Source organism: Pogona vitticeps, chromosome 1 (assembly GCF_051106095.1).
Source record: "Pogona vitticeps strain Pit_001003342236 chromosome 1, PviZW2.1, whole genome shotgun sequence".
NCBI lineage: Eukaryota > Metazoa > Chordata > Lepidosauria > Squamata > Agamidae > Pogona > Pogona vitticeps.
Window position 1 is genome coordinate 226,464,433 of NC_135783.1, and position 12,095 is coordinate 226,476,527.

The 12,095-nt window shown below is 39.8% G+C and overlaps 1 protein-coding gene across 23 annotated transcripts in view; it reads left to right on the forward strand.

Annotated features, from left to right (window-relative positions):
- Window positions 1-12,095, forward strand: part of NCKAP5 (NCK associated protein 5) — a 762,731-nt gene that overhangs the window by 485,655 nt on the left and 264,981 nt on the right. For 14 of the 23 annotated variants that reach the window (XR_013537157.1, XM_072984241.2, XM_072984267.2 and 11 more), the window contains one exon: window positions 10,405-10,498. Coding sequence is in view for 22 of the 23 variants with exons in the window: in XM_072984241.2 (XP_072840342.2) it covers window positions 10,405-10,498 (94 nt within the window). In the remaining variant the exon portion in view is untranslated. The remainder of the gene's footprint in view (window positions 1-10,404; window positions 10,499-12,095) is intronic. The other 9 variants (XM_072984248.2, XM_078377084.1, XM_078377077.1 and 6 more) reach the window with 1 other exon arrangement.

The following is a 12,095-nucleotide window of genomic DNA, read 5'->3' on the forward strand; positions in this document are numbered from 1 at the left end:
TGCTTTGCTTTTAAAACTGTATTCCTCATGGCAATTACCTGCACATAGTGTGCCAGTGAGCTAGCTCTGACTGTCCCTACATTCAGTGTCATCCTGACAAGGTTTGTCTGTTTATGGACATTTTGTTCCTTCTGAAGGTTGTTTCTCAGTCTCACCCCTCTCAACCTGTTGTCCTTCTGTCCTTTTTTTTTCATCTCCATCCACTCCTTAGGAGTGCATCCTTTACATTCTTGATGTCAGACATGCTCTTGCTCTGTTTCGTACCTATTTTTTTTTAAAAAAAACAACAACATTTGAGCATTTTAATTTGCTTTCTGTGAAAAAACCACATTTTTATCTGCCGGTAGCAATGGCTTTATATCTGCAAGAAAACCCCCCTTCTGCAAGGAGAAGGTACATTGAATGGTTTCCATGGTGGTTTCAGATTAACCATTAGTTCTCTCCTGAAGTTGAGTTTCTCACACCATATTGTGTGCTACAATTAGATGGGACACATCAGTGGCACATATTCAGGGGAGGTGAGAATAGCTTTATAGTGGCTGTCATCTTGCAACATTTTAGAAGTGTTGATTGTTTTAAATAAACTGTGTTCCATCAGATACCACTGTGAACAAATATAGCAACAAAGGATTAAGTACAATATTGTGTCCTTTGACCGGCAAAGCTACTACAATTTGTATACCTCCTGGAATTATTCAATTGTGATACCTGATTTAGTTGTCATTATGTTTTACTTCCCCATCCTCAGTTGCTGAGTTGTAGAAGACCTGTCAATAGCATTTTGAAGAGACAACTGCTGGCTAACATGACACAGACAATTAAGTCCTTAGAGACCATTGATCTAATTATCACTACTAGCTAGCTTTCCAGTTTGACCCTGTGGGTTAGATGAGGCAAACCAAGAACCTGTTCCACCTGCCAGCTGTCTGTCTGTTATATTCTCTCTCTGGATGACCTTATCAAATCCCACTCTTTCAGCCCACCTATACACTCACGGCAGCCTAGTTCTGCCTCTCTCCGTTAGAACTTCTCCCATCATCTCATTGTGTGTCTTTGACAGCATGGATCTAGATCTTTCGTTACCATCTAGCATAAGGATGTAAATGTTATATTCCCATAAGGGAGAATGGAAAACAAAAATTCAGAGGTTTTCTTCCCATTGGACATTTTTGGTGTGCTTTTCATGCAACAGACCTTGTATTCTGTGCAACAAACTATTATGCAGAATAAAATTTTTTGTTCAAAATGTAGGTTGTGTGTACATGCACACATTCAGGGGAGGGTTCTAACCCTGCTGCTTATGAAGAAGTGTTTTCCCTTTTGACACTGATGTAGGAGCAAAAACAAAAAATCTTCCACCAGTTGATGGTTTTTTTGGTAGAGTGTCTCAGTGTTTTGAAATAAACTCTTTAAACCGAAAAAATAATGTGTGGGTGTTTAGAAAACAACACCCCTGTCTTTAACTCTGCATATCCAAGACTGAAATTTACATTCTTCTTCATGGTCTCTGTGAATGCACACTAAAGGACCGTCCCCCTAGTTCACGTGGTCCACCCACCCTGGTAATTGCCTCAGTTCCTTTTTGCCGCCACTGAGGTCTCGCCTCTTGTCAAAATACCGTTTGTCTTTATCGATATCTGAAAGAAATTACAAACTGTTGTTGTGGGTTTTTCGGGCTCTTTGGCCGTGTTCTGAAGGTTGTTCTTCCTAACGTTTCGCCAGTCTCTACGGCCAGCATCTTCAGAGGACAGCACTCTGTGCTCTGAAGCACGGTACTGCCCTACTTCTCCAACTTCATCCTCTTAATCCTACTCTTCAGAATCTTCCAACTTTATACCAGATCAAGAATCCTCTCCTAATTTGCCTACACCAGACCAATCCTCCATCACCATCTGATGACTTTTCTTCCCATTCTCAGTTGGTCCTTCGAATCGCCAAGGCTATGGGACGTGACGTGCAACAACTTACTCAACTCCAATCCAACAAAGTATTTGAGTACATTAATGAACAACAAACCCTAACTCTGAGTTTTATCCCCTCATTATTAGAGCTCACTAAGCAAACTTGGTCCAAACCATTGTCTGTTCCACAGATGTCTCTCAGGGTTGAAAATCTCTATAAATCTCATGGAGAAATCACTGCTTTCTTATCCAAACACCCACCTCCCAATTCAGTCATCGTTGATGCCACCCAAAACAGGGCAGGCAACCGTTTCAGTATCACACCAAATAACAAGGAAGGAAGGAAATTAGACATTGTTGGGCGTAGAATCTATTCTCTCACCTCATTTACTCTCTGCACTGTTAATTTACTTATTTATTTTATTAGATTTATACCCTGTCCATCTGGACCAAAGGTCTACTCTGGGTGGCATTACAAATTTAAAAACAGAAAAACAGTAAAAACAGTAAAATTATCCTGCAGCTATGAGAGCTTATCATTGTTATCTTTGGAACAAAGCTCTCCCACCTCTCCAATCTGCTGCAGGCAAATACAAATCCCATGGCCTCATTTTCCACCAAGAGGCCATGGTCCTCGCAAGTCAAGAGTATATCACAACCAGGCATATTATTGACGCTTCATCTAGACATATGGCTACTGCTATAGCCCTCCGTAAGTATGCTTGACTATGGTCTGCTCACATCTCAGATGATGCTCGTATGAGAATAGAAGACTTACCTTTCGATGGCTCTGGACTATTCGACCCAAAGACTGATGACATATTAGAAAATCTGCAAAAATTAAAAAAGACAACATGTTCATACAGCACCCAACCTTTACTACAAACCACAACGATTTCAATGGCGCCGCCCTTACTCTTACCAGCAATCCAGATCATTAAGCCTTCGAAAATACAAATCCAGATCATTCTTTGACAGAAATAATTATCCCTTACAATCTGCTCCTTCCTTCTAACCTAGACATGCAGTACAGCACCAGCACCCCAAACAGTCTTTCTGTCGCATTGATAAGAAGCAAAACCAGAGTCTTTGACTTCTTCATCCCCCAGATCTACATAACTCACCTCTCTCCTTCCGCAGCAACTCATCTTTCAGCACATCTTCCATCCTGGGCTTCTATCACCACAGATTCCTGGGTGCTCACCATCGTCGCTACAGGTTGTGCCATAGAACTTATTTATCCACTTCACCAAGGATCATTCTAACCTAACCGTCTCTAGCTCTCAAACAAGAAATTCATTGCCTTCTCCTAAAAGATGCCATATCACCTGTCATTCCTCCAGAAGACGATCCAGGGTTCTTCTCCTGTTATTTTACCGTCCCAAAATGGGACGGCAGTCTATGATCCAACCTCGACCTTTGAGATTTCAACTACTACATCATTCAAAGACACTCCTGTATGGTCACGTTAGAATGAATCCCACCCATTCTCTAACAAAACAACTGGTTTGCAGTCACAGATTTAAGCGATGCATACTTCCACATTACAATTTGCCAAGACCATCGCAAATTTCTCAGATTCGCCGTAGGAGCCTATGCCTACGAATTCAAAGCCCTACCCTTCAACCCCTCTACAGCACCAAGAGTATTCACAAAATGCATGGCAACTGTAGCAGCTCACCTACATACTCTGGGAATCTCCATCTTCCCATACATAGACAACTGGCTGATAGTCTCCCCTTCACACTCTCAAGTCTTAAAAGATATCCAATTGACTCTTTCTCTTCTTGCGGATCTGGGCCTACAAATCAACAAAGAAAAATCTATTCTTACTCCCACTCAACAAATTGTCTACATTCTCAACTCTACCAGGGCAAGAGTCTTTCTTCCTCTAGAAAGGGTGATCCAACTCCACTCCCTCATCGCTCATTTCCTCCCTCACTCACTCATCACAGCGCACTCGACTCAGCGTTTACTAGGCCTCATGGCCTCTACCACATTAACCATTCAACACGCCAGGCTAAAGATGCGCTCCCTACAATCATGGTATCTTTTCCTATTCGACCCTATGACAGACCCACTGTCCAAATTTCTCCAAGTCACCCCCGAGCTCTCCTCTCAACTCCTCTGGTGGGACACTCCAGCCAAACTGTTCATGGGACGATCGTTTGCTCCAACTATCAGTACCGGTCACCACCAACGCAAGCCCTACCGGATGGGGGGGGGCACATTGCAACAATCTTCATGTCCATGCTACTTGGTCCACCAGAACGAACCTTTCACATAAACAATCTAGAACTTTTAGCCATTTTCAAAGCCTTCCAAGCTTTCAAACCAATCATTCTCGGCAATGCCGTTCAAGTCACAACCGACAATACACTAGCGTTGTTTTATATAAACAATGAGGCACACACTCCCTTCCACTTCTATATCTCACAGTGCAATTCTGGGAATGGTGTTTCAAATGCACATTTTTCCCATAGCAGTACATATTGCTACTCAAGACAATCTGGTAGCAGATACCCTCAGCACACTGCATAGATGCACGAATGGTCTCTAGATCTGTCCATATTCCTCCACCTCTGCGAAATCTGGGGCCAACCACAAATCAACATGTTTGCCACATCCCAAAACTCCAAGTGCACCCACTTCTACTCAAGAGCAGGCATGGGACACAGATCTCTCGGAGATGCACTTATGGCAGACTGGACCACACACCTCATTTACCAGATGTGCACCTGCTTGCTATATGTCATGGATGTCTTCCTTCCACAAATCAAAATGACTATTTATAATGCCACACCTCCCTCATAGAGGTTTCCATATTTCTTTTCAAACTATTTCCTGCTGGGTCGTTTCCACCCTAAAGCTGGCGTATCAACTAACCAAACAGCCTCTACCTGTCGGTATTAAGGTTCATTCTACTAGAGCTACAGCTACTTCTGCAGCCTTTCTTCGTGGAGTACCTGTCCCAGATATTTGTAAAGCTGCCACATGGACAACGCCATCTATGTTTGCCGCCCACTATTGTCTTGATCACAGAGCCAAGAAAGATGCATCATTTATCAGAGCAGTACTTTCTTCTATTTTCCATGACTTCACTCCTCCGGTAAGTCAGCTTGTTAATCACCCATTAGTGTGCATTCACAGAGACCATGAAGAAGAAAGAGAGGTTACTCACCCATAACTCTGGTTCTTCAAGTGGTCATCTGTGAATTCACACCTCCCCTCTGTCCGTCATTCCTGTATCATTTGATGCAGCGTCGGGCTGTTCTTCGGAACTGAGGCAGTTACCAGGGAGGGCAGACCATGTGAACTGGGGGGCGGTCCTTGACAAACATATCATAAAGCTCTAGAATATTCCAGAGACCTCTGCACAAGTGCAGATTAAATCCATTAGTGTGCATTCACAGATGACCACTCAAAGAACCAGAGTTACACGTAAGTAAGCTCTCTTTTCACTCTCTTTATATTGTCTATATTTCAGAAAGTCCTTGTTTGTAAAAGCATAACTCAACCGAACACATAATTCCTTTTCCAGTCCATGCTTTCTTCATCTCTTCTCTTCCTTCTCTTGTCTTTGCTATGTCAGCATTTTGATTTGAAGGACCATGGTGCAGTGGGTAAACTGCAGTACTGCAGTCAAAACTCTGTTCATTACCTGGGTTCAATCCTAGGTAACCAGCTGAAGTTTCACTCAACTTTCTAGCCTTTCAAAGTTGGTTAACTGAGTACCCAGCTTGCTGGGGGGCGGGGGGTGGCCAGTGTGTAGCCTGTATAATTAAATCGCAAACCACTCAGAGAGTGTTTTAAGCACTATGGGGTGGTATTTAAGCATCACACTTTACTTTTTGCGGGAATAGCATTATCTTTCAGTGATTATTCTGTACAACACCCTGCAGTTTAATGATACTCTATGAATAATAAGATTTTCTCCTTATACAGCTTCAGCAAAACTTAGTTTCAGAAGCATAGGTGCTTCTTTTATTCTGTGCACATCAAGTTCAATAAATGTTTTCTTCTGGATAGCTAATTTTAGGTCAAAAGGCCTGTGTCCCTCATTATTGCAATATCTTTTCTCAGTTGTGCATTTAAAATTTAATCTGCTCCGACTCAGTGAGAAGTACTTGCAAGGGGAGAATGCTGAGAGAATGCAAATAGTTACATGTGACAGAGGGACCTTTTATGCCTTTCTCATAAGGTCAGAATATTTTACAATGTCTGGTGAAGCACAAGTAAAGAGGGGAGCTCATTATCGAGGGGGGAGGTCTCTTTCTTCATAATTATTCCAGGGAAGGTTTATTAAGTGCCTTAATTTGAGCTTTCTTTGATGAGAATATGACAATACCACAATTTTGTTCCTTTAAAGTACACAGCTGACTATCTACCTACCCTAAATAAAGGCTGCTGCAGGCAGTGAAACCTCTGTTGTCATACATTCCTCTGTGTAATTCTGTGCTCCATTTATTAGTACTGTATACAAAACACTATAGCAATTAAATACAGTCAATTTACATTTGTCAAATATATTAATGAAGTATACTTTGTGATGGATCATCCTTGCCACTTTTATTGTGTTTGTTCACTTTATTCATTTGCAAAATTCAGCAATGCACAAATGGTTTTCTCTGTCATACATTGTGAATTAAAGAGCTTCTTCTGCACTAATATTCACTAGGGTTTTATTAAGATTAATTGAGGTCAAATCCATCATCACCTATAGGTTCAGTTGCCTTTGGTTGTTTGAATGTCACTAAAGGAGAATTTACCCTTAATACTAAAACGCAAATCCTTTTGCATGAGAAGTCAAAAGAGAAAAAGATCTCTCCACCTCCAGAAGGAGTATGCTTAGCGCTCTAAGGCTGGTTATGAAATGCTGAGTGTCTGACTTTTTCAAAACCTTGCCTGTTTCAGAGATAATCAAGACATTGGTAAACTTTACCTACATTTATTATTCACAGTACATATTTCATACCACTCTGCCATGATATATTTCAGTCTCCTTGCTGTGAATGCTTCCTATGGATTTTGCCACTTTTTATGATTTTCCCTCCTTGAACAGATGCAAAGCACATTAGAATTTGCTGTTTTTAAAAAGTCCATGTTCTGTTCATATTTTAGTTATTTAATTCAGACCTTTAGGCTAAATGGTCTGCTGATGCCTTCTATGCTGCTTTTTTGCTTATCGCCCCACTTACCATTATTCTACATTATATACTATTACTACTCTACTGCTATTATGTTTTGATATATTTTCCTTTACAAAGTACTTGCTTCAGTCCACTACTATTGTGTCAGAAGGTTTCTGTTGTTAAATTAGTGAAATTACTGCATTGTGGACAAAAACCTTGGATGGCCATGTTTTATTTTATCTCAGCATTGCCCAGGAAATGGCTTGACAGAACATAATAAGGGAAGAGCATCATAGTTTCATGGAACAGCACATGTTTGAATTCAAAAGCTCCCAGTTTCAACACGTACCTTCTCTGATTTTTTTTTTAAAAAGAAGAGCAAGGTAGCATGTGTAAGTAGATGTGAAATAAATCTGCCTGAAAAAGCCTCTGTCATTCAGAGTAGACAAGAGTGGGTCAGAAGAAAAGCATCCAGTGTTTCCCATTATGCCATTCTGTTGTCTTTTGAACTGCAAGGTTGTCTGCCTGGGAAACTATTGCCCTCCTCTTAAAAGCACGCGTAATAATATACAGTAAGCATGTGCATTGTTTTTGGGCAAATGTGGGGTATTCGAGCTGTATGAGCAACAGTCTAATATCAGATTAATAAAATAATAATAATATGCCATCAAGTCAATTCTGATTTATGGTTACAGGTAGAGAATACTTAGAAGTGTTTACTCTGGGACTGTGCAACTTGCTCAAGACCATAGAGGCTGGCTGTACTCACAGGAGGCATAGTGGGGAATTGAACTCTCAGCCTCTAAGCTCTACAGTCAGATAACTCAAACACTGAGCTATCCAGCTATCTGAGGTAGCAGCCTATGAATTGATTAAAGAACATAGATATCTACAGGGTTTGACTTTTTTTGAAAAACGTCTAATCCTTGCAAATGGCACGTGATGGAAAGTTCTTAGAATTAACAAGCAAAGGGATGTAGGAAGCTACCTACCTTCAGACCATTAGTAAGAGGCTAACTGCTATGATCCATGTACAAAAATATCAAAAAAAATTGAATGCCCATTTTCCAAGCTAGGAAAAAAAATCTTTACGAAGCTCTGAATCAGTGCTGACAATCTGCATTGACAAGACTGGTCCATTTTGTCCATTTTGATTATTGGCCTCTTTCTTGATTTCCTTCCAGACCTTTACAATGTGCTAATGGAAAATCAGCCAGCAGTTACGATAGGCTGTGGAGTGAAGGGCCAAGGGTTTGGATCTTCAGTGTGTCTCCTGGGAGCACATGTGGCTGTGGCTACCTGGGTGGCCTTGGGCATACAGTACTGTGTTGTCCAGTTTCAGTGTGCCCCACAATAATGGGCCAGTAAACCCCTTCTGGGTACTTAGAAGACTGGGGAAATGTTGCTGCAAGTCAGAATTGACTTTATAGTGCATAATTGTTATTTAAGCCCATTTAAATTGGTGGTGTTTTTTCCCTTTTTGGAAGGTGTAGAATGAAGAGAGAGATTTGGGATAAAAATAAGTTTTTGATTAAAGTCAGCATATTAAGCACAAATGTTTCCAAACTACGACTGAGAAACTATGCACTGAACTGAGGATTATATTTAGTTTATTTTTGTTCACATTTGGTCAACAGATGGAATGTCTATACTAGCTACATTCTGGCTCATAAGAAGCATGCATATCAAATTAATAACAATTGTACTAAAAATAACTGAACTGTCTGGACATCTGACTGGAGTGAATCTCTTGTGATGACTCTTCCTTGGGAATCTGGAGGAATGCTTATTTTTGATATAAAAGACTAAACAAACTGGAATGTTAACATCAAAGAAGTAACTATAATGAATTCTGACTGGTTTAATAGACTAAACTAAAGAGTATAATCCCAAAGAATGCCATATGCTAAGGAAGAAGAATGGAAGGCTCTTTGTGATCTTTCTTGATGGTCTGCTTGTGAGCACCCAAATGCATCTGTCCCTAAATCAGAATGCTTGAGTGGGTAGACCATGGTCTGATCCAGAAAGACAATTCTCATATTTTTAGCTCTAGAAAAATCTTTAATTTTTTTTAAAGAGACACTAAAGAGAGCCAAAGTTATTAGAGTGTCTGATATGTATATAAAGTTCGGGGTCAAAACCTTTCTTAGCTCACAAATGCTAATGCGTCTTTGTAGCAGAGGTGAGCAACTGTGGCCCTCCAGGTTTTGTCGGATTGCCATTTCCATCAGCATCAACCAGCACTCCCAGTGCTGAGGACTCATGCAATTTCCTGTCTATCAACATTTGTTGGGCTACAGTTTCTTAGTTTTATACAGTCATATTCCCTGAGGCTGTTATCTTAGAGACTTGTTATGTGAGGATAAAATGGAAATACTGTGCTGAAAATGAGGTACATTTTGGCAAATGAGAAGCATGCATATCGAATAAATAATAATTATGCTAAAAATAACTAAGCTGTTCCTGGATGTCTGCCTAGAATATTTGTCACAAGTCTGACTAGGTAAGATATAATCTGAGTAGACGAGACAATCTGACTTGACAAGGTGCAATAGCAACAAACAATAATATATACCATAGTTTAATGTATTTCATTGTTGGTCTTTGGAATGTGAATGAGATTCATGGGCATTGACCACTAATAGCCTTATGATATACCACAAAAATTCACTTGAAGTGACCAAGATATTCTATAAATACCAATTTACCAGGAACTGATGTCATTATCTTAAAATCAGTGGTTCTTCATTCAACGGCACAAACATTCACTATGGTCCAGAATCATTACTTGCTTCAGGTACACAACAAACTATTCCAGAGCCAAATATCATATTTGACTAATTTGCCAAGTATCCAGTGTAGCTTTACAGTATTCTCAGTATCCCTCTAGAGTAGGATCTCCGATCCCTAAGAATACGAAGACCCAACAGGTGCCCTAAAAACTCCTTCACAAGACTAGGAAACCTTGTGGAACACATTTAGCTCCATGGAAGGGCAATCAGAGGGAGAGGGGAAGAACTGGAAGAAGTTCCAAATCTGCTACGGTTGGTTACTGGAGCACATTGTCAGGCCTTGACCTATGTCCAGAAAGCATATTTTTAATTCTCAGTTTTCTTAAAGGCCTATTTTCAAGGTCTACACTAGTCTGTTATATAAAATATTAGCAAGAACAAATTAATTAAAATGCAGTGTTTTTCTTTGTCTTGAAGTTTTGTATACATTTATGTATGTATATGCATAGACGTGACTCAGTCTGTTAAGTGAGAATCAATATTTGAATTATCTCTGTCAAATGAGAGAATCCTCCATAGAATGAAAATTTGTAATTACATGTTGTCCTTTACTTATTATTGCCTTTCTTTATTTTCCAGAATGGAAGAGACAGTGAGGAATCTACTGCAAAGTCAAGGATCCCCACAGCCACACGGAGAAGAACCTGTTGCCATAATAAAGGCCTATCAGGTAGTAGTAATGATACACCCATTCACCAACAATTTATGTCATGAGTGGGTGATTATCTGTATCATACTTGATTTTAGATAGCTATGAGGTTGAAAGATATACTTGACGACTGGTGAGAATAGTCATATGGAGTGAACACACTATGAAAACTAGAGAATCCTGATTAAAAGTAATACAGCAGCCAATTGAGAAAGGAGGAAAGCACTATTTAGGATGCTATGTTTGAAAAGCTGCTTTCCAGAGTTATCAGACATCTTGATTTTGTAAGTATCCATGCCAAGGAGAGGGGAGCACAATCAGGTATGTAGACTGTATAGAGAGAGAAGGCAGCAGTGCAAGTAGACAGTGGGAAGGTAATGTAGGGGCTGTAGAGGACAGAAGGTTATTGTGAAACATTCTTCCTTACATTGCTCCACCTTTCACATGCACATGCTTTGGTAGATGCTAGGAACATATATGTGCATGCATTTGTGTGCATGTGAAGTGCTTGTGTGCATCCACATTAGGAAGTTTGTGCATATGCATTCATATGGCCACTGCATGTGCCAGCCTGTCTGCCTGTGTGTATATTTGTGCTTTTGTTCTTCTAAACTATTCTCTTTAAATATGTAAACTGACCTGATGATCGATAAACTGGGGCTGTACTATTCACATACAGTACTTATCTTGAATATATTGGAGCATACTGCTGAAGATACATGAATAACTTTACACTAAATTAAACTGGCTTAAAACTTAGAGGCACAGTTACACCTGAAGAAGACAAATGGTGTAACTTGCAGTGGTTTTTCAGTGGCCGTTAACTAATCGCTGCTTGGATTTTCTGGCATGCACCAAGCCAGCACTCAAAAACACTCAAAAACTCAAACAGGGTTTTGCTAATGGCCAATGAGAAACTATTGCAAATTATGCCATTTGTTTCCTGCATGCATAACTATATAACAGGATATCAGCCATTGTGACAGTCCAGTTATTCAGAAACTTCATACATCGTAGTATTAAATGCCATTATGATAGTTATTGGCTTTACAACCAGATTTGACCCATAATTAAATTATAATCTTTAAAAACAAAATAGAGGCTTTGATACAATATTGTGGGAGAAAGTATGGAAGCCATGATCACCTTGAATCTGTGTCCAGGTAAGAGCTGATCAAACTATTTGTAGCTTTACTGTGTGCAGCCTGTTCAAATTCATATTTGAATAGTCATAAAAGGTATTTCTTTGCAATAAACACTTTTGATCTATTGACCACTGGCTGCATTTCACCCCCTCTTCAAACTTAATTATAGTTCAGGGATATATAAAACTAAGAACTTATTACAATATCAATATCCCTGACTCCAGAATAAATATTGCTGGTAATGAACTTTAAATGTTGCCAAGAAGTCATGTCAGTGGAATAGTAATCAGATGCAGACTGAAACATGTATGTGTTATCATTACATTCTGTTAGGCCTGGTCAGGATTTGTGTGGTTTTTTTTTTTTTTTAAGGATGGTGTTCTGAGGATTCATAGTATGCTAACTGCAAAAGTTCAGTTTCTGTACTGTGCTACTACCATATAAATGAATTTTTGTATCAGTGATGGAAAAATATG